At 40.8% G+C, this 24,609-nt stretch overlaps 2 protein-coding genes across 5 annotated transcripts in view; both read right to left on the reverse strand.

Annotated features, from left to right (window-relative positions):
- The window catches only part of znf609b (zinc finger protein 609b), a 98,338-nt gene extending 84,310 nt beyond the window's left edge, over positions 1 to 14,028 (reverse strand). For 2 of the 3 annotated variants that reach the window (XM_084059337.1, XM_084059335.1), the window contains exon 1: positions 13,605 to 14,028. The gene's annotated coding sequence lies outside the window, so the exon portion shown is untranslated. Of the gene's footprint in view, positions 1 to 13,600 lie in introns of all 3 variants that reach the window. The other variant, XM_084059336.1, reaches the window with a different exon arrangement.
- Positions 14,029 to 19,974: 5,946 nt separating this feature from the next.
- Positions 19,975 to 24,609, reverse strand: part of LOC311046815 (activating signal cointegrator 1-like) — an 83,656-nt gene continuing 79,021 nt past the window's right edge. The window contains exon 13 of one of the 2 annotated variants that reach the window (XM_084059385.1): positions 19,975 to 20,358. In XM_084059385.1, the coding sequence (XP_083915511.1) occupies positions 20,294 to 20,358 (65 nt within the window). In that variant the 3' untranslated portion in view covers positions 19,975 to 20,293. The other variant, XM_084059384.1, reaches the window with a different exon arrangement.

Here is a 24,609-nt window from a genome sequence, read left to right on the forward strand (position 1 = left end):
TTGTCACAGTTAAATCGAACTCACTAAAAACGGATACAAAAAAAGCCTAATATTTCAATGACTCCTGCCTTCCCCTGTCTAACCGTTTTAATTTGTAAAACTATTAAAGGAATATCTTCCCCTGACCAGCGACCACCAATCATATCTTGACACAATGTCAGTCAAGCTCTGTCAGTAATCAGGAGAATGGATGCTGCATGCCGTGAAAAGAGAAAAACATGTTTTAATTTTGGTAACACTCCAACATCTCTGTTGGGTTGAGTCGACTGCAACCTGGGCTCATGTCCCATGATAAGATGGATCACCAGTCTCTGGCAAAGCAATAACTGTTCAACAAGCTTTCAAGCTCTACTCTTGTCTTGACTGCTGTAATTGTCAATTTATGGTTCATACCATTGTTTTGATTTCTCGAACAACACCAGTTGGGGGTTTCCTTATGGAAATCGTTTTAGTGTTCCTCCCCTTTCCATACAGTACAGCCAAAGCCTTGGAATGCTCTCAATTTACTGGTAGTCACTTCACTGGTTCAGTCACTAGGTGAATTAATACTTACCAAATCAAGCATTGTCAAAACAAATGGGTGATACATTGATAACGTAATCCATGTTCCCGTTGCAAAGTTGTGCGTGCATTAAACTAAATACAGTATCTGTATGAGAGTCTTTAGGAAGAGAGAGGGTAAATCGTGGTCATTGGAACTATCAACAGTAGGCTGGCATATACTTCATTTAACATTTTGCAACGGTAAAAAAGACAAAAAATCAATAGGCTAACTAATCTGTAAAAGAAACAGTAATTTATCTGACCTAATTTGCTCCAACCAAAAAGGTTGTAAGATCCCCATGAGAGGTTTCAAATCACTGGCAAGCTTTTAGGATGTGGGCTCGCCTATATCCTACTGTATCTTAGTTTGTCATCAACTGGTGAGCTGCCATGAGATGGCTGGATAGTGGCTCACTCTGACAACATAATCTCCTTGTCCTGGAGGAATCCGATTCCTCAGACTTCCAAACAAATACATTTCTTCCATGATTGATTGATATAAAGCACAATTTCTGTAGTTATCCAGGTTTATGTTGGAACAAATTTGTTTGTTAGTTTTTTTCATTGAAAATAACTAAATAACTAAAATAATTACTCAATTACTCTAACATGGTTAAAATGGAGTTTGAAGTTTGATGGGTTTATATAGGAGAGGGTTTGTCTTAATTGATAGCAAATATCTAATCTCTCAAGAACAGATTCTGCTCTGCGTTGGAATCTGTCGGTAGCCGTGTTGACAACCCGTGCGCATTGGTTTCAAGTGGGTGTGCCTTCAGATCAGGAAGCAGGCCGCGCTTTACCCAATCAAATGTAGTGGGCGGGATTCACGTGTCCGTCCACCCTTCCCCCCTCGAAACTAACCGAAACTAATTTAACAATAGCGTCCTCGGAGCAGACAAAACCACGGAAAGATATTCACATTTTAACTTACTCTTTCATCATAGAAACAAGTGGGCTTATAACCAAAACCATCCATGTTCTCTGGGAGAAGTGGTGTTAGTGTTCCGTGTATAAATATTGTTAGTGGGAATGAAAACATAGTCGCACCAACCGGAAGTGATGCGCTGAAGGCAGACCCCGGTTTCCTTGCACACTGGTGTTACGTTTGCTTCCTGCCAGACCCAACAGACATAGAACAAACAGCAGAGGTCGCTGTTTTTCATTTTCAGTTTGGTCTGGCTACGCGAGACTAGCAAATATCTAAATATTGAATCAAGCAACTGAAAAACTGTCTGCCTAAATTAAGTGTTTTAAAGTGAAATTCCCCTTTAAGTATTCTACTAGAGAGCTCGAAGTGACACACATCACAGGTATGCTGCTGTCAATAGCCTATTAGGCTAAATAGATTGTCCTGGTGTACTCTGCATATCACAGAGTTGTGCTTAGCGTTGCTTTCTGGTAAATATTGCACTTGCCAAAACTGGACCTTCGTTTTAAACTGCAGAGTCAGCCAGAGGCCAACCATTGTTGCATACACACAGCAAACATCTATTGAATCAACAACAAAAATCAAGACATACTGTACTGTAATAGTTCTAATCCTACTCATTGACACATAAAATTCCTTTGCATTAGCATAGATAAATACATAAATAAATAGAAACTCTCTTAGAACCTCTCTGGGGGACTTGTTGACTCAACAATAACAATGATGATCACACAACCACAACGACATGTAATGCATGCCATTTCCTACTCTCTGACCTCACTTTTGTCTTGATGAATCCATAACAAATGCCATTAAGATCATCCAGAAAATAATTATCCAGCCCTGATTGACGATAATAAATATACAATGAAATCTCCATTGAGATTTTTTTCAGTGGGATATTTAACTGCCATTTGTATGACTTGTCGGTAAGAGGTTAAAAAGAAGGAAATGGAAATGCTACACACCTATGGACCTGCCTCAAAGCAAACCCAAACAATACAACCCCTGAATATTTATTCAAATTATAAAGCCACGGTCAAGTGATATTTGGTAAATTTAAGAGACAAGTTTAAAATTTAAAATCTTGACTTAGTTGCACATAGGCCTAAACCCTCCCTTGGTTACACCATGTTACCCAAGGATAAATGACTACTCAATGCTGCGGAGAACTTCAAAGAGTATATCCACATATAGGAAAACTATAGACTTTGCACTGGTCACACATACTGTAGGTTTCATGGGATGGAAAAGGTTGCAAAGACTATTAGATTTTTACACCCACAGGAACTTATGCTGACATGAAGAGCTGTTTATATCAGCAAGTGCCATGCTGACACGAAGAGCTGTTTATATCAGCAAGTGCCTTGCAGTATGAATATGACTTAGCAGATTTTAGAAGATTATTCATAATTAAGCACCACTTCATTCTGCCTATAGTGTCCTCGCCACAGTAATTCAATTATTTCTTGCTTCAGAGGTTAGAAATGCTTCAGAGGTTTTTGGACGTGATGGTGTTGTATATATAGCCTGAGCGACGTCATTGTGCCATTGTGTTTTGCTTTGTGGTACCTATGGCACATGTACAACACTATTTGCGATGATTACATTTGTTTGCAAATAATTTTGTAATTGATTTTAATCAATTCAATTGATTAATCATTGTACCCCTATTGAAAACAGCTACACGGTTGACATAAAGTTGATATACAATCTTTTTAAGACACACAGAGAGAGATATGCAATGAAATTAGCCTACTAGGAGTTTAGATCCAAGGACCGGGAAAGGCTTTATCCAAAGAGAGTAGTAGGCTTTAGCTTTCTCTTCGCCTCTCCACTTTGTGTCAGTAAAATGTTGGCAAAATATTTGTTGATGGGCTCCTCTGCACTGTATGGAGCTGTTAGTGAGTGCTTTCTGTGGAACTGAAGTAATGAGGCAGGTGGGAGCAGGGCTGATGTAAAATTCCTCCACAGCACAAGTGATTGTTTGCTAGCGTGACCGACCAACAGAGTTACAGAGCATTCACTGATTGCAAGCTGTGCTTTCGAATGGCCAGTGACAGAGCACTAAATGGTAATGGTATGATGGAGGTGTTGTTATTTCTATACACTGCTCAAAAAGTCAATTGAGAGACATACCATGCACTGTTTTAGGGAGATTCCATAGAAGCGGCTCTGATCATAGGAGCACTGCAGCACCCAATATTTACTAAAGCAATTTTCAAATCAAAGCAATGTTTTCAACAAACGAAGAATAAACTGAATGTTTTCATGATCATCATCCTCCCCCCTTCAGTCTTTAATAGTCGGTTATTTTAAACCAATATCATGCAGACCTTTAAAATAATTCTATACAATAATAGTTCATCAGCTTCACAATAAAAATATTTGAAACAATAATAGTTGTTCTTAGAAGACAGTAAAGTGGACAATTTGATTTCACTCAAACATCATTGAATTCACATTTCAATCAACCATAGTGAGTGATAGATAAACAACTCCAGACCTGGTCCTAATCACACATACAACACAAAGCACTTAAGACCAGTGGGTGACTTCCATATTCCCATGACTGACGTTCAGGTCGTCTGTGTAGTTGGAGCATATCACTCCAGTTCTTAAATCCTTACACTGTGCTCCCTGTGTGTCAAATAATTGATTTCAAAATACTACTGTTGGTATATAAAGCTTTGAATGGTTTAGGGACACAATATATTTCTGATTTTGCGATATCATGAACCATCCAGATATCTCGGGTCATCTGGAAAAGGTTTGCTTTCTGTCCCCAAAACCTAAAATAAATGAAGGGAAGCAGCATTTAGTTTTTTATGCACCACATCTGGAAGAAACTCCCAGAAATCTGCAGGTCTGCTGCCACTCTTATTTATTTTAAAACACAACTAAAGACCTTTCTGTTTGCCGCTAATTAGATAGATAGACTATAGCTATGAAATATGACATCAGCACAAACCACAGGTATCGTTATAGACAGGGATGCACATAACTGGTGCGCAGGTGCGCATGCGCACCCAAAAAAAAAAATGCGCACCACATCAGGCGACGTGAGGCGCTTTTGCGCACCAACAGCTGGGACAGGAATTTCCAAGCTTTTATTTTTTAGCAAAACTAAAAAATAAAAGCCTGGAGATCGAGGCTAGGAATGTACTTCCTGAAGCCACACTCACACAATCACTCTAAAGCACCCGTCGGCCCCATGTACAGCCATTAGGCACAGGGGTAGAGATATGACTCGCGTCGCCTCGCATCGTCTCGCATCGCCTCGCATTGCCTCGCTGCGTGCACGCAGCCAGCAGCGGCTGTTAGAGGCACTCGTCACCGATGATGAACGCACCGTAATGGTGCAAAATATGCGCACCAAGTCACATCTCCAGGTGCTCTTCTGCGTACCAGACCTAAAAAGTTATGTGCACCCCTGGTTATAGATGACACAGATAGGATGTTACCAAGAGTCACGCTATCGCTCGCTCGCTCTTCAATCTCCATGTGGAGGGAGTGGTTGGCCTTGATGGTCTCCAGCTTCCTCGGTACATGCACCTTCACCACATCCTCCAACCCATCCAGTGTAAACCCAACGACAGAGCCAGCCTTCCTCACCAGCCTGTTTAGGCTAATCGTGTCCGCAGCCTTCATGTGACCCCCTCAGCAGGCAATCACAAAGAAGAGGACACTGGCCATTACCGACTGATAGAACATCTGCAGCATCCTATTACACACCCCAAAGGACCTGAGCTTCCTCAGCAAGAACAGCCTGCTCTGGCCCTTACTGTAGAGGGCAGCTGAGTTATCAGTCTAGTCCAATGTGTTGTTCAGGTGCACTCCCAAGAACGTGTAACAGTCCACGGATTCAACCACCGTGTACTCCGTGTGTGCGTCAGTGTGTCTGTGAGCAAGCTAATCTCCGGCGCCACTGGACCGATCTGAGTGAAACGTCCACACTCCCAGTAGACCAAGGAAGAACCTCCATCCAAAAAGAATCATAGGTCATAACAGGGTTTTCGCTAGGCTTTTTCCTGACCAGCCGACAACTTACGACAAGATTAATTTTTTCCGGCCAGATAGTATACACATCACGTGCGTGTTCAGATGCGTGCGTGTTGTGTGTGCACCACTCAACTGATCGCTACACCTGTGTAGCGCAGCGCTTCTTTGAACCACTTTAACACAAGACGCAGTGCACTGTTCCGATCCCAACATTCTAGTTAACGTTTGGCAAAAATAGCAGATCTACAAGATCGCAAAGTGTCACATAGAAACACCTAAGCTTTGTAGGACGGCTATTTTTTGAAAACCTTCAAGACTAATTAACTCAAGAACATGTTGTGTTTTTTGAAGAAAGAGTTTTCACTGTTGCTTCAAAAATATACTTCCTGGTTTATGTGATAACGCTCTGTGCGGTCCTGACAACGACGCAGCTGTGTTCACGGGAAGGGAACGCAATGTGACATGCATTGAGATGTAAACGCCACAGCTGTAGTGGATGATAGGAGTCAACTAAATTTGTCTTTGGGAACTTTTAAAAACTACCGAAAACAGTCTATATCATGATGAATAGCCTGCATTGACAATCATCAATGGTAGGACGACTCACTGAAATGTTATTATGATAACGGCATGCATAATCTGTAACAATCTACCAAAAACAATGCCTTTTCATGATCATTTTCAAGCCCACACAAGTTCAATTGGGGTAAACAGGCCGCATGTGTACACCCCTAGACTAGCTTTTTCCCTGCAGGAAATCCTGCAAAAAAAAGTGTCATTCAATCGAACACATCAACGATGGAAGGTTGAGATATCAACTATGGGGATGTTGGCACTGGCAGCAGCATTCTTGAAAAGTTATTTAAAGATGAAACTTTATATCCACATCCAGTGATGTTGAACACTGCGAGTCCTGCGTCTGATTCAGCAGTGCCTGAAATTCATTTTTCTATATGGGGGGGAATTCCCCCCTTAAATGCTTCACATGGGGGGATTTATACACTTTGGGGGGATACTACAAGCTTAACTAAAGGTCTTATATTGTCAGTTTGAGATTGCATTTTGTCGCTCTGCTCCAATTTAAAGTGTGTGTGTGTGTGTGTGAGGTGAGAGTGTGCGAGTGAGTGAGGTGGGGGGGGGGGGGGGGGGGGGGGGGGTGAGAGATGGACAGACTCTAGTACAGCATGGGTAGTTTTAATATCAATTGTTGTAAGGATCAGTAGAATTCATTCCAGATGTAGATTTTATGTATGAGTATACAGTATATATAACATGGGTTCGTGTTTGCCAAGAGTACAGTATGCTACTCCTCCGTCAGAATACACGAGGGACAAAGATGCCAAGTTCATAACGATAGTAAAACAGATAATTTACTCTTTAACAGAAATAGATCGATAGGAACGAATTAAGAAGCAGGCAGACAGATGCAATGTGGAAGGGGGGAGATAAATACAGATGGAACAATGATATTTGGAGAAGAGGAAAGAAAAGTAGAGACATTAGCGCCACTGCTTATCGATATTCAGTTTGTCTTTATAGAGTGGGATTCCCTTTAGACAATGTACGTTTTACGCCTGATTTATACTTCATCGCACGACAGCAATACCGACAGCAATATAATCAGGTAATGTGACCGCGAGGTCACATTACCTGACTATATAGACCAATTATTTGTTTACCAACATTGAGCCTGGACACACAGGTGATTATTTCATGCAATCAATTCCCAACATATTGTTTTGGGGTGCCCTGGTTTCAGTACATTCAACCTCCTCTTGTGTGTTGGCTAGTGAGGCGCGTCCTAGCGAGACATGACAGAATGGGTTTCATTTGGTGCCTGCATGTGCATACTGGTTCTTATCAGTGTGACGTTGTCTGTTAAGGGGTCTATTCCATCTCTGTAAATATGTGTGGGATTTTCCCGCATTTTGAGTGCTGAATTTGCGAGTATCAATTAAAATATGAGCAATTCCTGCAATCCCACACCGAAATTCAGGCTTGCTAGGGGACACATCATATCTGATAACAATACATTGTGAACATCAAATCCATGTTGAAATCATAGGAAAAACAACCGCTCAATGCTCAAATACAATGACAATTCTTTTAGACCAAAACGGATGGGCTATGAAACACAGCTGTGTAGCCAGAGCCAGTGCAGTTGTGTGTACCCTACTTTGAGTTGAAAACAGTGACACATTTCCCACGATTCAAACGATGCGATTATTTTGTATCTGTCCAGTGTGAATGCAAACTAGACGCGTCGCAATTCCGGGGAAATTGCAGAGTGTGGTTGCGCCGACGCCGGTCGCGGGTCGCGACCGCCGGGACTCGAGGAATACGCCGGGAGGAATAACGTCGGAGGCTGCGCCAATTACATTGTGTCGTCACTCCTGAGATCGCTTGCGTTTCATTTTGAGAGGATCGATCCCCCCAAAATAAGGTTTTTGCATCGAACGGTTACATTTTGAGCATTCGTGGCGCCCCCTATGGATCAAAGTAGAAATGCTTTTGGGGATTGGTTTAGTATACCACCCTCGACATGTGATTCAAATTTGGGATTGACCGGACGTTTCGTTCGTGATTTATGGCATTTTTGGTCAAACGGGCCCCTCCCGCTAACTTTGGAAGCCATTTACGGACGAACGGTAAGGACAATCAAAATGCCGTTTGGATATCTTTACCGCATGGGTCCATAGATCATGTGTACCGATTTGTGTGAGATTAGGACAAAATTTGAAGGAAAAGGAGCAAAAAGTGTGTTTTGAAGGAAATTCAAAATGGCGGAAAATCTATCCTGACGCAAATGGGCGTGGCCTATATGGGGAGATGCGTCGGGACCCAAGGAATCCAGGTGAAAAGAAATTTTGATTTTACGAGCTACGGTTCAAGAGTTATAGGCCAAAAGGTAAAGTGGGCTGTTATAGCGCCACCATGTGGCCGACTGGTGTGATTATTTTCATAATAATTTCGCAAAAAACTATTAACCTCCCCTCCAAATCTTGTAACTGTAGCCCTTACGGTTTCCGAGAAAAAAATACTTGAATGGGAGTTTTTGCAATTCCCATTAAAGTGGATGGGGAAATTTAATGCAGAAATAAATCAATATCAAAAAATCTATCCTGACGCAAATGGGCGTGGCCTATATGGGGAGATGCGTAGTGACCCAAGGAATCCAGGTGAAAAGAAATTTTGATTTTCGGACCTACGGTTCAAGAGTTACAGGCCAAAACGTAAAGGGGGCTGTTATAGCGCCACCATGAGGCCAAATGGTGTGATATTTTTTTCAATAATTTCGGACAATATTATGAATTATCCCTCCAAATCTGATAACTCTAGCTTTTACGGTTTCTGAGAAAAAAATACTTGAATGAGTTTTTTCACTTTTCCATTAAAGTGGATGGGGACATTTAATGGCACTAATAAATTAATATCAATTAAACTATTCAACCAATCTCTTAGCCCTATACACGCGCACGATTCCCGATTTAGACGGTCATTTTGATATATGGCACAACATTGGGGGATAAAAACTGTGGGAGGAGATGCGTCTGAAAAAAAGTTTATCTATAAATAAATAAAGTGTATAGAGTACTATAGTCTGGTTGCCCTGTTGGGCAACCACACTAATTAGAAATTTACTCAGTGCCAGACAAACAACATGAAACCATGGGGGATTTGGACAGGTGGACAACCCTAACTATTGCAGAGTTTAACTGACTTTTGATGTGTGGACAACTATATGACAACTATTGCAAAGTTTAAGTGACAGGCAGAAAACAGACACCAATTATTTTACCTGCATTATGTGCTTCACTTCTATGAAAAATAAATGAAAAATAATCAGAATATTTGATAAATTCAAATATAATTTCTGAGCTCTGTTGACATGACTTTTTTTCTTTCTTTTTTTAACCTATATGAATATAACCATATAGAATCAAATAAAAGTTAAACACTACAATTTGCACACACACAAAAAAAACTGACATTTTATTGGTGACACAATGTCCCTGGGACCCACTTGAAAGATTGTGGGTCTCAGGACTCACTACATTGAAAATGGTTCAACATCACTGTATCTGAAAAATACTATTTAAATTCCTGCTATTTCAGGATGAATACTATCCATCTACCTATCTATCTATCTATGAATGATTGATTTACAAACGGTCTATGAATGATTGTTTGTTTCACAAACGGGCACTGGGCTTTGTTGGGAAGCGACATCATGTAGGGCTGCACTGTGGCAGGCTTTGTAGACGACTCAATATTGTGGTTGTGTGTGTTGTGCTAAAGTACAACATGCATAGAGCAACTTGTGGCTGTTAGTTGTATGATCAAAAACAATCTGAAACTAGAAAAAGTGCTCCTCGGAGCACAGGTCTCCGCCAGGTCAGGTACGTTATTCTGGCCTCCTGGTGGCGCTATAATAGGCCAATGTGAAAAGGGTGCCATTTATTGTTAGGTCTTTCACGGCAATCAGACACTGCATTCATGATTTGAGGCATTTTGTTCCAAAAATGTGTTTTGCTAAATTAGACCTGCTGGTGGCGCTATAACAGGCCAATGTGAAAAGGGTGGCATTTCTTCCTCGGCCTAGTGGGAATGTGCGTGTGAAAATTCACAGAAATCGTAAGCTGCGTGCATAGTTTGAGGCTTTTTGTTCAAAACGGACCAATCCTGCAAACTTTGGAAGCCAACCATAGGCAACGAGGATGGAATATGGGAAATCGGACAGATTTGTGTTGATCACATGACTATAGAGATACTGTGTACCGATTTGCATGACGTTTGGATAAAATCTGTAGGAGTAATGTAAAAAAATGGGTTTTGCACAAATCGGCCTCCTGGTGGCGCTATAACAGGCCCATGTGAAAAAATTGGGGCAGAGTTTCTGAAATGGCATCCAGGGAGTGTGTGTGCACAGTTTCGGAGCGACCGGGCCAACGGTGCCGGAGATTAGCTGCTAACACACAGACAGGACGGACACGCACACACACACACGGACACACGGACACACGGACGGACGGATAGGGGCGAAAACATACTCTCTCGCCATGCCTTTTGGCCTGGCGGAGATAACTATACAAAAATAACTATCAGAGAAGGGACTGACTCTGAGCCGACTCGGTAACAACAACAAAGAGGACGAGATTTCACTGACACAAAGTGTGTTGTTTACAAAGCGTGATTGGACATTTGACTCCAGCGGCTGCTGTTTCAATCATCATGTATCTTATCCAGTGTCTGCAAGATTAACCTTTACATAAAATGATAAATGAACAAGCTCATATCTATCAACAACGCAGATTCACAAAGTGATTGTGTCACAACAATCGGTGACATTTGTGTTTTTGACAAGGAGAGACATGGCAGTGACTCTGACTGTGACAATATGGCATTATAGATTTGAAGACGATGAAAAGAAATATTGATTTATTACCATATGCTACCCCAGATTGAAGACAGTACTACCAGTTTGGTTTGGTATTAAATAAACAAGAAATGACTAAAGTCATAATATAGCCGCCAGCGGCAGGCTGTTTTTGCCCCAATCTGCAGCACAAAATAGTAACTACATTTTAGAGTATGCCTTGTATGGGTGTGATACCTTTTCTGTTCTACATTAGCGTTGTCATGTTAATGTACAAGGCTAGTGGGCTAAGCCATACTAGAACAAATTCATGAAGATACCAGAATTAATTCACTGTTGAAGGTTTTGTTTTCTTGGTGGTTTAGTTACGATAATGAAAAATATCATTTGATGATTGGATAATAAATAAAAAGTCATGCACATCCCTAGACCCAATTTTTTTTTTCAATTACCAGCACATTGCCAGCAAATCTAATGTGAACGGAGTTTATGTTTATTGATGAAACTAGGAAAGCTGAGCACAAACCGGATGTCACAGACGTTGCCCGCCCTGCAGGTGAAGCTTTTCTCACACAAGCTTTTCAATGTAGGCATAGTGAAGCTTTCCCCACAGTCAGGTACATTGCGGGGAAAAACTTTACCGTGTTTGGATAACGCTCTTCCCACAGTGTGTGTGTGTGTGTGTGTGTGTGTGTGTGTGTGTGTGTGTGTGTGTGTGTGTGTGTGTGTGTGTGTGTGTGTGTGTGTGTGTGTGTGTGTGTGTGTGTTAAGCTAAAAACACAGGACTTTAACAAATGCAATATATTTTTGGTAAAACAGCATAAAATGTCTATTAAAAAAACAATACAAATCTGGCTATAACTTTTGTGGCGGACAGAAGATGGTGTGTCAAATGTGTTAAAAGATGTGGGAAGAGATAAGTTTCATTATCTATGCCAGGTCGGGGACGGGGATTATATTTTCACTCCATGAGTCTGTATGTGAGCTGTTAATCTCAGAAACCGCTGGACCGATCATCGTGAAACTTTGCATGCACACTCCCAATAAGTAAAGCTTTCCCATTGAAACGCATTCAAGTATATGACATCATTGTCACTTGTTCAAGGGAAACATTAACCTTATGTTACTGGCAACCTTTGTGTGAGGGGGAGGTACTCTCGCAAAGAAAAACATCACTTAAAATGTCAATGTTTTGTTTTATTCTCTGCCTAAGCCTTACAAGAGTTCCTCTCTGCTGTCATAGAGTACATTATATAAGCTGTTGTGTTGGAAATTACAATTGAACGAGCTCAAGTCACTGCTAGTCGAGACGACAAGAACAGACACCTCCTTGATACATGTCAATGCAGTAGGCTGATGATTTGCACATTTGTTAATCAGTGCCGCTCGCCGAAAACAGCTGATCTGCAGGTTCCCAACTTGTTGTGATGCTTGTACAGTTCAACTGTTATTGGTGAGCAATCCCATAGATTTACTTGCAAGGAGTGTTTTCTCAGGCGACACATACACAGTGCCAATTTGGCAAAAATGCGTGCTAAGTAAGTAGTAACATTTAATTTAATTGCAAAACCAAAAATGCTGCAATTTACAAGTGCGTACTGAATCATGGATGGTGAACAGTACAGTAATGTATTCAAAAGAAAACCGTTGCATCCCTAGTTGCTACTGGAGTTTATCTGGGCAGACAGCAACGAAAATAGAGCAGAAAACAGCTAGAAACCTACAACAGTTGTCAGAATGCAACAAGAGCCAGGCCCGCCAGCAGCACCTGCCTTATTCTCAGCCAACTCCCTCCCCACACATCCTGTGGTCAGGAAATCCTAGCAGGACTACCATTTCGTTCACCTCGTTGATATAATGTTAATCTATTTATTGCATTGAAATGTTGATCAATGCTATTATCTTGTTGATACAACATTGAGTTATTCACTGGGCATCAATCATTTATTTAGTTGCTCTTCTACTTTTTGTAATGTTTTCTTGCCTTTCATTGTGCACCATTAGAGTATGCCTATGTATCACAAGCTATAAAAATATGATTGCTTCTGATTTATGATTCTATTTGATCCAACTGTGCCACTGATATCTGAAAATGTGCATATCCATATTGTCATGCAGATAAAGTACGAGAACTCTGAAAACTGATAAAAACATACTTTTCAAATCAACCCACGCTTTCAACTGCATTACCACAACTATAACACTTAGAAAAGAAATTGAGTCGAGATTAAGTTTACTGTGTTGGATTAGAATACCAGGCAGTCTCAAGCAAATTTGAAGTCTCCATGCCATGGTTATTTTCGTACCATATTGTTATTGAAATGAATGGAATGCAAATGATTTCGTGGAAGGTAGGGCATTCCAAAATGTAAGGAAACAGTGGAATACTTTGGGCAGATGTAGGCAGCGGTGTAAGTAAACGTGACTCTAACTCAACGGGCTAAACATGCAATAACACCGGTATGGTCCTTTAAACGTTAGCTAACTCCCAGTAACTGCTAGCTTAGCGTAGCCAATTTAGCATGGTGTAGTGAGCTGACGTGACTACGCTAGATAGATTCTAATGAGACAATGAGCTTCCAGTGCAGCGAGCAGCCAGGGCTGCTAGCTGTGTGTTACGTTACCACTCCATGCTGTAGTGTTTAAGGCTACAGAGTTTACATGACACATAATGCTAGTTAGCTGGGTTCACCACTTGTCAACAAATAATTTCAAAAAAGACAAGAAAAAGAAAAAACACACACACATACTTACTGACTCAGCTAGCCATTCTTATTCCAAGTCCCAGTGTGTCCATGGTGATGAAGTGCACTCCATAGAAGATAAAGAATTCAACGTAATAACACTTAAATTTCAACATAAAATCTGTGTCAGAAGGCGCACCAATAAAGCCCAAAGGCAATGCAATGCACTCCCCAAGACATCCAACACAAGAGGAGGGGGAGGCCAGCGATTCACTGGACTTCTGCCATCACACTTCTTCGAGACACCGTTTCCACATTGAAAACACCGACCCGAGGGAACATTCTCGCAGTTCCTTTTCAAGCCGTGGCCCACATCCGAACTTCTCTCGTCATCCCCTCCTTTAATCCAATGGTGTTATTCGTTTTCTGTACAGGTTTATTCCTTCGTATTGTCCGTTTGGAGATATTATGCGCTGTGGTGGTGGTTCACTCGTATCCCCCAGCGCAGGAGACTGATACAATGTAACCAACAAGCATCGGTGTTGCCAGATTTTCTGAGAGAAATAAGCAACCAGGTCTATGAAAACAAGCCCAAAAGAAGCGACATGACAAGAGTCAAGAAGACTGACATGAAATGCCATTTACAGGTTGGCTGCCACATGAACACTTTGTTGTGAGCTTGTACATCTGCTATTTTCAATGAAAAAATAAATGTTCAAATACACACATTTTGTGGAGTCCCTGGCACGAAATATTTTCAGGTGTTAATTTGGGGGGTCCTTGTCAACATGAAAAAGTTTAAGAACCACTGATTCAAACAACATTTAGGAGAGTAGCCAAAATAAGAAACTACTCTTTAAAAACAAGCCCGAAAAAAACCCGCAACCCGCAACTGACCAATATTTACAAGCAACTCAACAGAAAAAAACAAGCCCAACGTCGCTTATAATAAGCAGACATGGCAACACTGACAAGCATCGCGAGTGGTTAGGAAATCCAGGACAGAAGCTCCAATCGGATTGAACTGTCACACTCGAGAGCGCTTGTATAAAAGACACGGAACTGGATCAACCATGCTAAACGGACTGTGATTTTTATTTGGACTACCTGGCTGTCAGTGTCAACTGTTAAGTGTATGAGGCATATGTGGAAGAAAGTGTAGGCTGTTCCTTGATAACAGTACACTGTATTATTAAATGAGGCTACGATGAGTTTCCCTCTACATTTGCCATAATTTCCCTCAAAACTGTAATGTAATCCTATTGACTAAAGAAATAGAAATTTCCCATGTGGGTGCCAACCATGCAGTTCTTCAGGGTAGAAAATATCTCTACAGCTGGACAGTAGAGTTAGAGTATGTGGGAATACATCTCCTCTCAGGGATAGTCGATTATGTTACCAGTAAACAAGTCTTGGTCCTTGAATTGCCTAAATTTGATATGACTATCATCTTCAATTTCAACATTATATTGATGGGGTCAAAAGTTAAAACTTGATCTTGAACTTGATATATTTAGATATATATATATACATATTTGGAACCAAATGATCTTATCATTTCAATAGATTTAAAAAATAATAATAACCCAGAATAGTCTCTTGGAAAACAGCATGGAAACATTTGCAGGAAGGAATAATGTATGTATGTATGTATGTCAAGATTCCATTTCTCAGATAGTACCACAGATAACCTTTCATGTTTAGCATCTTCAAACGCTATGGAGGCTTGAAGTCGTTGTCTCTCTGCACTGGTTTCCCCGGCAACAAGAATATGATAATGTTGCCTTTGACATGACAGAAGGAATCATCTCACTAACAAACAGAGACAACAGGCACAGGGAGGCTGGGGAGAGGGGGTTGAATTAATGGGCTCATTTTCACACAGAACGAAGCAGCCAGTCACCATCCTCCATCTTCCTCCATTTCCTCCATGCTTTCCTGCTGGCAGGCACACTCGTGCCTTCCCGAGGGAGTAGCCAGCCTCCATTGGAAAGCTAAATAACAGTGAGTGGGCAGGGGGGAATAGAGAAGAGCGATTTCAGATGATGACTGTCCTTCAGGTCGGAGCCTACAAAGCAAGTAGTCCGAGCATCACACCAGCTCAGAACGAACAAGCTGCATGCACAAACGTGTTTAGAGATAAATAGTCAACTATGTGGTTTATCTCTGGAAAAGGCTTCATTTGCGAATAATGTGCCATTGTTAAACATATAAAGCCATTAAGCTCATGTGAAGATTACTGATAATTATATTCATGCTTTAAAGAGAGAAAAAACGATCTATATATAAAATACAATATTAGGCTTGTTGGGAAGAAGGCTGTATTTTCAGTATGGAATATGGAACATCTCAATTATTTTAGTTTTGTCATATCCCACTTAATAACACCATTTATGTCTATTATCAGCCCATCTGTCATATCATCACATTGGAAGCCAACAAATGAAAAACACATCCTGTATAAATACCCGTGGCAAAAAAAAATGCATGGTACTTATTTTCTATCTAGCTGTATAGGACACTTATATTCAACAGACTATGAACTTGACAAATCATAATTTTTTGAACACTGTGACAGATGAGGCTTCAGAGAGAAAATTTCATCAGAACCGTCTCCTCTATTGCCATATGATAAAAAGCCATAAGAAACTTGAGAATAAGTACCTATGGGAAGACCGTTGAAAACCCTGATGTAGGGGCACAGGAGCTGCTCATAGATATTTCATTGGGTGTCTCTGTGACATTCCCTTTGGAAAATTGATGAGGCTTTAACTGTATCACTTTGAATATCCCCCACTGGATGTGTATTGTTACAGCTACTCTCTGATCGAGTGAGGTCAAAAGGTTACAGGATAAATTGATCTCTTACCACTGGTTCTTTAGAACTGCCTGAGAATGAAAGTAATTTGTAATAGAAAATCCATTTATAACTGAATGTATGAATCTTCCCATAGTCATCTCAAAAGCCACCAGTGAAGAAGCAGGCAGTCTTGTCTCGGTGCTATGTAACACTGATTCGGTGCTCTGCAGGATGTTTTACAATAGAACCTTTCTACATCCTGAGTGAGTGGGGGGGGGGGGGGTCTTTGTTTCGGCACTAGCGACTCCTGCGGCTGGGGCAGCGCCTGTCAGCAGGGGGTGTTGAACGGAAGGAGGAGGACAGAGACACAACATACTCCCGGTGGGGGCTCCTCACTGGCAGGTGAACCACCAAGGTACAACAGCAGTGGCAAAACACAGAATTGTGTGGGGACTGGGGAGAATTAATTGGCATAATGACAAAATTCAGTCAAAGAAATGGGTTAAATAATAAAAAATATCACTATCATAATAATAAAAAGCAGAGTCCTCAGCACCTCCAGTATACATCAGTGATCTTTACTGGAATGAAAGGATTTGCTAGATCCAGGATGTTATTAGGACACGATTGTTTTTTTGCCAATTGGTGTTTCTGATTTCAGTCTGATTGAGTGGAGGTCCACATTAAGGCTTTGCTGTCAGTTGCAAAATGTCTAGCTGAGCAGTGAATTGGGGCGAAGCACTCTAGATTTCCTGATGTTTGCATCTTTCAGATCTCCTCCTCAGACAACAGCATTCAGTTGTTATAATGATTTATAGATCAGATGTTTCATTTCATGTTGCCCAACCCTCAGGGACAGGCAGGTCATGCGGCAGCTGTTCACGGAGAGAGAACACATCAGATATCTATTTTCTGCCTCCATCTTACCCACTTGCCTTGAGGGATGCAGGCGTTCAAAAGTTCATCTGCTCCACTTTCTCAGATGGGGTTCACCTCGAACCCACTGGACTAACCTAACCCGGCGAACCATGAGACACTCTGGATGCTGGCTAGATGAACGTATAAGGCCATGGCTGCAGACAGCCATTCTGCTCTACTAAACTATGAAAGCTGATTCTTGCAGCAAGGAATCCACAGTACTAGAGGTAATCATCAGCATGATGAGGAAATGATATGTTGCACTGGACTGGCTGGAAAGGGAACAGACAGTATCGACTGCCTGCATGATATACAATTTAGCAACGGGCAAATATGTTTTCTTAGGGCTTAGGGAAAGTGGGAGATGCTTAGATTTCAGTCGCATGGAAGTCATCAATATCGAAAATGTCAATACAAAACAAGTTATTGGAAAATGTATCTTAATCTTAAGGCGTCAATATTTAGAATTATCTTTCCTTTTTTACAACATTTTTACAAAATATTGCTTGCTTTTGTAGATGCAGATTATGATGTAGATTATGCTTGCAAGTAGACATTTCTGTCACAATGAGATGAAGGGGACACAAGCCATTCCCATGTTGCATTGTTCTCCAGCCAACCGCCACCTCCTCCAAGTTATTCCACAGTCTAATTCCTCATCCTGGCCTACGAGGGGGTGGGGGAAGGGCACCATGTCCCTTTACTTCAATCAGTCTCACAGCAAGGATACAAAGGTCTTGCTGCTCCTGTACACTTGGCTAGCAGGTGGAGCAGGGCAGACTGCAGCATTGGAGTCAATCACATTGTATTTCAATCAGGAAATCCAACTGGGCATGTTTGTCATTTCAAATAAGGAATAAACACATGCCATTATTAATTTCTAATTGAATATAACCTCCCAGATGAGTGGGATTAGAAGGAATGGACTTGGACTTGGAAGTCTGACTCTTGAAGCAGGTGGTGATTATGGGTTAATTCCTCAGAAGATTTGATGTTGCCACCATTATTGCATGGCCGCAGGTACTGTGATTTGTCCTTTTACCCTATTCACAGGCATGATTAACAGTGGGACGGCACATGGAGCAGCAACAGAAGCAGCTTAGAGCGGGTGGGGGGTCGGGGAGTGGTGAAGCAAGGAAAGGCTGCTGAAGGTAAACTGGCGTGATTTAGTAACAGGAAGACCTACTGCTTATGTTCCATCTGTGACCGTTCATCTATCACTGGGTGCGCGGCACAGGACAAGTCTTTCTGATTTTTTTTTATTCAAATGGATCATGTGAGGCTACTATTTTCTACATCTCTCCATCTGTTGTGCATAAAAAAAATTACAACACATGACTGTGATGTTTATTTAAACATGTATAGTGAAAACTGCAAATGCTTGATCGTTGGGTTTAAAATAACTTAGCCTTTGTTTGTCAAATTGGATATGTGCTTTCATCCAAAGAATGGCCATAATCTGGAAAAGCAGAATAGGCCACCCACAGGGCAAGCGGCTATTGGCATTGATTCAATTCTGCAGAATTTTGAAAATTCTTAAACAGATCTTCTGGAAAACACCTTTTGTGGGGAGGGGGTACTTTACAAAGGAGAGCTCTCTCTGTGTGGATGAGATGACTGGGAGGAATGGTGCAATTAGGTTGTCTCCAGCTGAATAGAGTGGAGCTGTGTTGTGGCTGATCTGCAACTTAAACTAGAGTAAATCTAGGCTAATCAATGATGAATTAGAATGCAAGGCATGGATACACAAAACAACTCGGTATGTGTGTGTATGTGTATTTACCCAAGGCAATAAATTGCTATGTTTAAGAGCCACCCAAAACATAGAAGAAAATGAACATTAAAGCATTGCAGGAGCAGTTAACCCTGAAGGACAAAATTACATTGCAACAGAATATCAATCAAATCTTGCCACAACAATATCAATGCTATTAGTATTACTACTACTATTGTTGTTAATCAATTACAATTATCCTTTATTTTTGCTCATCTCTGCTGTCAGGATGGGACACATTAAAACCCAATAAACAGTCTGTGTGTGCTTGTGTTCTAGGATCATGAAAGCAGGCTAAATGAAGACATCCTATACTATGCACATTAGGCTTCCATGCAGACAAGTCATGGTGTAGATTTGGCACCTTTATTTGCCAACAAGGTAACGGTGCTGCTGTCACTAAAGAGGACACTCAATCTAATCATGCCAAGACATGCTACCATGAATCTGAGCGGCCTGACTCTGACAACTATTGTTGAGGATGGGAGAGACACGATCTGCCTCTGATAACTAGTGGCAATTGCTCTTGTGGCCAATTGGCTCTCGACTCCCAAAATAACTGGCATATCCTTCATATTCTCACAAAATAACTTAATTTAAGTTGCATATCCTTCCCTGTTCCCTCAGTCTGCAGCCTCATTTAACCTGAAAAATCAATTAAATGTAATTTTATATGCGAGGGAAATTCACTTTAGACTGAAAAAATAAAACCCTTCAGTGCCCGGTGGTTTACCTAGTACCACATACCACATAAATAATGCTAAAGTCCTTCCCACAGCTGGCCTGGGTTCAAATCGGACCCGAGTCTATTTGCTGCATGTCACCCCCCACCTCTCTCCCACATTTCCCATCGCTCTGCTCACAGTCTCTAATAATAAAGCACAAATGCAAAAAAGAAAAGAAACATCTTTAAAAGAAATTCTGATTCATATTGTAGATGACACGTTTATTTATTTAGTTTATTCATTCAAGCAACTCAGACACATTTTACTTGCAGAAAATACGATTTTTCAGTACAGATAATGCAAAATGCAGATTCTGCTGGTGTTTTTTTTGTTTATGTCCGTCAGTCTTTACAAAAGAACAAAACAAAAGAAGAATCCAGTTTTGTCCATGTAGCTAGCTATGACTAAATAATAGCCAACTTAACCAGTAGAGAGAGTGTCTATATATGTATTATTAAAGCGTCAATTTCCAATGTCTTCCTTCCTGAACTGAGGCCAATCACATGCGTTCTTTGTTTTTCTCCTTCACTTCTTGTCTGATGTCACTCTGCAGCCGATGGAACTAGCCCCTTCTTGGCACCCTGGTGGTACTGACTCTCCAGCTTCCCTGTGAGAGACAGTGGGTAAAGGGGGAGGGAGGATAGAGAACAGGAAGGGTTGAATCAAAACACCATCAAAGGGACAGAGTGACCTTTCTGAGAGCCCAAGGCCTGCTGATTAGAGTCAGCCCAGCAGAAGAGAGGAAGAGAGTGGGAGAGAGAGACACTGAGGGCAGACAAGGGAAAAGGCCAAAGAGGCTGTTTATTCACTGCTCAGAGAGGTTAGAGCACAGCTTTTGTTGTTGATACAGCACAACGTCTTTTAATGTGGTTATATAAAGATGTATACTGCAATGCTATAGCAGGGACCACATATAATAGCAAACACCTCAGAGACACGGCATTCTTTTGGAAATGCTGAGACTCAAATAGCCTGGGCTGGAAGTGAATGCATTTGCAAAGCTTAGTATGCAATTAATTATACATAATCACATACCCAGCCTTTATTTGGCCTGGGGGAGGGGTTGATAAAAGGACTGAAAGGGTGATAAGCCCTAGTGCTGATACGGCAGCTGACCAATCTGTGCAAAGTGTGACCGAGAAATTTCACTGTGAGCTGCTGAAGGAACATGTCAAATGGCATAATATCGCCCGCCAACCACAGTTGCTGGAGAAGATTTGGCACAATTCATGGCAGAGGGGACATTGGAGTTTATCCGGGCACAAATGAAAAAGAACGCAGTTAGTAGCACCTGCCGTGTTTTCCGTAACTCCCAGTTGAACTACCATTTCATTTGCCAAGACAATTTCTTGTTGATAATTAATCTATTAACAAAACAGATCATTCTAAAGGCTAAAACTGATATAAATACATAATGTACTAAATATTATAATATCCTTCAAATGTAAGAGCTTCTCATAACCATCTACAGTCTTTCTGCATCATATAACATGCAAATGAATTCCCCTTACTCAGACTTGCACTGTGATTTGTTTTAGGAAATGTAAAAGAAGGTTATGACTGAAAGATCTGTAATCTGCCTTTATTCAGACAACACAAAGCCACAAGTTTTAGTACTAGGGCTGACAGGTGATCATGAGCTTACCATTTACAGGCCATAAAGTTTTGTTCACCATCGCTTCAAAATGGCTGTTGCTATGATCATATCTACGACCGTACTGTTTTATGTGCATTACGGATATGGGGGGGAGGGGGTCCAGTATATTTTATGTTCATAGCCCTGAAATACCTTCTACACCATACTGGAACGACATTTTCTCCTCAACTCTGGTCTCAGCCTGTTCTTTTGTTGTTCTTGGCACAGTACAATCCACGTTGTGTTAGATAACCTATGTTGACCCAGTCCTTAACTGCTAGGCACATAATAATCTAGTGCCACTGATCCCAACAACAAGCCTCCAGCTTGTCAAGACAGAGCATTAGCTAGCTGTTTTCCACTTGGCTGAGGTAGGGAAAAATTATATAAGCATGACAGGCAGTGGTGGTGGTTGCCACTTGTGCTTTCTTTTCATGTCATCACGTTATGGCTGAACTCTGTGGGTAGTAGCAGCATAAACAAGGTGTTAAAGAGAAGGGCTGTTTGCTCACCATTTCCAGACCTGTCTGAAAGACTGTCAGTGTCTGTTATGCCTGGAGCAAGTGTTGCATAGCTTGGAGAGCACTTTTGGAATTTCTGGGTGACTGTAGCCAAATGGAAATCCAAAATATATAATACCATTCTGGAAATATTTAATGATATGTCCTTGATAAGAAAAACACCACAATGTCATTAGTAATTAATTTTACATTTACCATAACCTAAAAATAGAGCTGCTCAAAGGATGTTTAAACCTTCAGGGGAGTTCTAATATTATAAGTACATTTCATGCATTAGAGTAGCCTTCCCAAGAACATACATTAGTTGAGCTCTGTTATAGCTGCATAGGCAGGCATATTATTTTCTTTGACTTGCTCTATTACCTTCCACTTGTTTTCGTGAACCTCTTTTTCACAAATGGTGCAAAGCAACACTTTGCCGTTGTGTGAAGCCAAAATTCTGGAGGACTGGCTTTAGCAATTTGTTTCACTGGTATATTTCTCACAATAACCATTCCACATAAATGTGTTTTTTTTTAAATAATAATAATATAATTTTGTCATAAGTGTCTGCCACAAACACTCGCAACAAAATGACTCAGGCATCGTAAATGTACCGGAAATGTATTTATTTATGTATTTTAAAGTTTAATACATTTTCAACATAGTTGTTGCTTTCTAAAACATTCTTGGCCATAGGACCCTGCAGCATTTGTTTTGGAGCGGTACGGTGATTTTGTTTTGAGCAGAATTCTGGGAATCACAGTTCTAACAGACGATGGAGCTACTGGAGGTGTAACCAAAAAGACTACTAAAATGGATGTAAGTAAGACTTTAAACATTTAACACAAATATCTTCATATTAGTAGTGAATTTAGCCTCAACAACTGAGAAAATGATTGGTATTTAATAGGGATAATTGAAAATTATGGTTATTATAATATAACTAGCTTCCTTAGCACACAGAATTCATTTGAAAACATCCCAGAAAAAATGTAGAGTGTGTGGTTATCATGTCTCAACATTTCTTAGTTACCTAATGAAGACATACAGTAGATGATCGATAAGTTGCACCATTAGTAAAACAGTTTGGGAGCTTTAACCCAGTGTGTGGATGTTTGTAACCTTTCCTGCCTTGATATCCAGCACCTGGCCTACAGGTACTAGATGTGCACACAATCTCCTCATTGAACATTTCTTCCGAATGTAAAAGCTTGCTAAACTGGCAATGTTATGTATTTTCGGTGTGTCAAAGTGAATTCTGTTAATGGCTCTGGAGCTGCTAAGCTGTCGCATTTCAGAGCAGGTGCTGAGAGGCTGGGGAGATATAGGAAACACAAGCAAGATGGGGGGAGGGGAGTGACATTTGGTTGGAGGAAAGAAGGTACGGTACAAATGAGAGACAGGAGCGTGGAGGAGAAGGAGAGAGATGGGGGTATGTGGCTGGGAGAGAGAATGATATGGTGAGGGTGAAAATACAGATAGAAAGAGGGTGAGACGGGAGCTGGAGAAATAGGAAAGCAGGCTCATCGATTGGCTGAGATAATTTCCCATTGATTGCTGCACTGTTTGGGGATTGCTTGAGAAAGGTTTATTGCCAACACACTGCAGCTGTGAAATGGGTTGAGGTTGTCTACAGAAAGCTAAAGCCTATTATATGCATGCATAGTACTTCACCGCACAACGGTGTTGCTCATAAAAAAAGAATGGTAATTCAAACGCAAAACATTGTTGGCTTAACTCTCCATCGTCTAGACTGTTAAAATAAACTCCTGGATACACCCACAACACAGACAAAGGCACACATACACCCTGTATTTTTCACTCAACATGTCCCCATGTTCCAATTAAGCAATAATTCTCCAGGCCACGGTATATTATTCAGTCATATCACAGCTAAGGGGACAATCACCTAAACGGTGATATAATGACAATATACCATGGCCTGGAGTGAGCTATTGGTTTTATTAAATGCTCTTTAATAGCAATTTCATTACAAGAATACACTCTAAGGAAGGGAAGTTGCCGACTGATTCTTTTCTTCACGTTTGTCAGTCTCATTGTGCAGCTCTGCCTGTTGCCCTTTGTAATTTCTAATATACTGGCAAAGGACCACAATGGAAACAAGCCCTTGGGGCTTTTGGTGTTATCCTTTTAGCATCATTGTATACCCATACCACTGTACAATTTGTAAACTGTTAAAGTATTCAACCAATCAAAGCTTTAAGATGTAAAACTATACCTTTCTCCTGACAATAGTCATCAAAGCATTTTTACTGCCCATTTAATTTGCTTTGTTCACCATCCCCAGTAATAATCTAATCTTTCTGCAGTTCTGAAGCGTCCACTGAGATCGAAGTTCAACTTAAATTTGTAGAGGGTTTCACTTTGACCTAAAGTTAGGTGTCTATATGTTTTTATTAGCCGTGTAGTGATATAGAACTGTACAAAGACATCAGTCTTCAAAGTACGGATGTCAACAATAAATAAACTCTCAATTGCCATTAAGAACTTTCTGTAATATATTAAACACTTAAACGATTATTCAACATCCCACAGTTCTGCTTTCCTAAATGCTGTTAGTTATCGCAAACCAAGGCTACATATCTGCAAGGACATACACGGTTATCTGCCAGGACCAGGAGCGAAGTTACGTGGCTACATCACAGCCACACATAACACAGAGTGTGTACATCTGTTTACATATGAGCTGAGTGTCAAG

This window comes from Gymnoscopelus microlampas, assembly GCF_963454915.1.
Source record: "Gymnoscopelus microlampas genome assembly, chromosome: 1".
NCBI classification, from domain to species: Eukaryota; Metazoa; Chordata; class Actinopteri; order Myctophiformes; family Myctophidae; genus Gymnoscopelus; species Gymnoscopelus microlampas.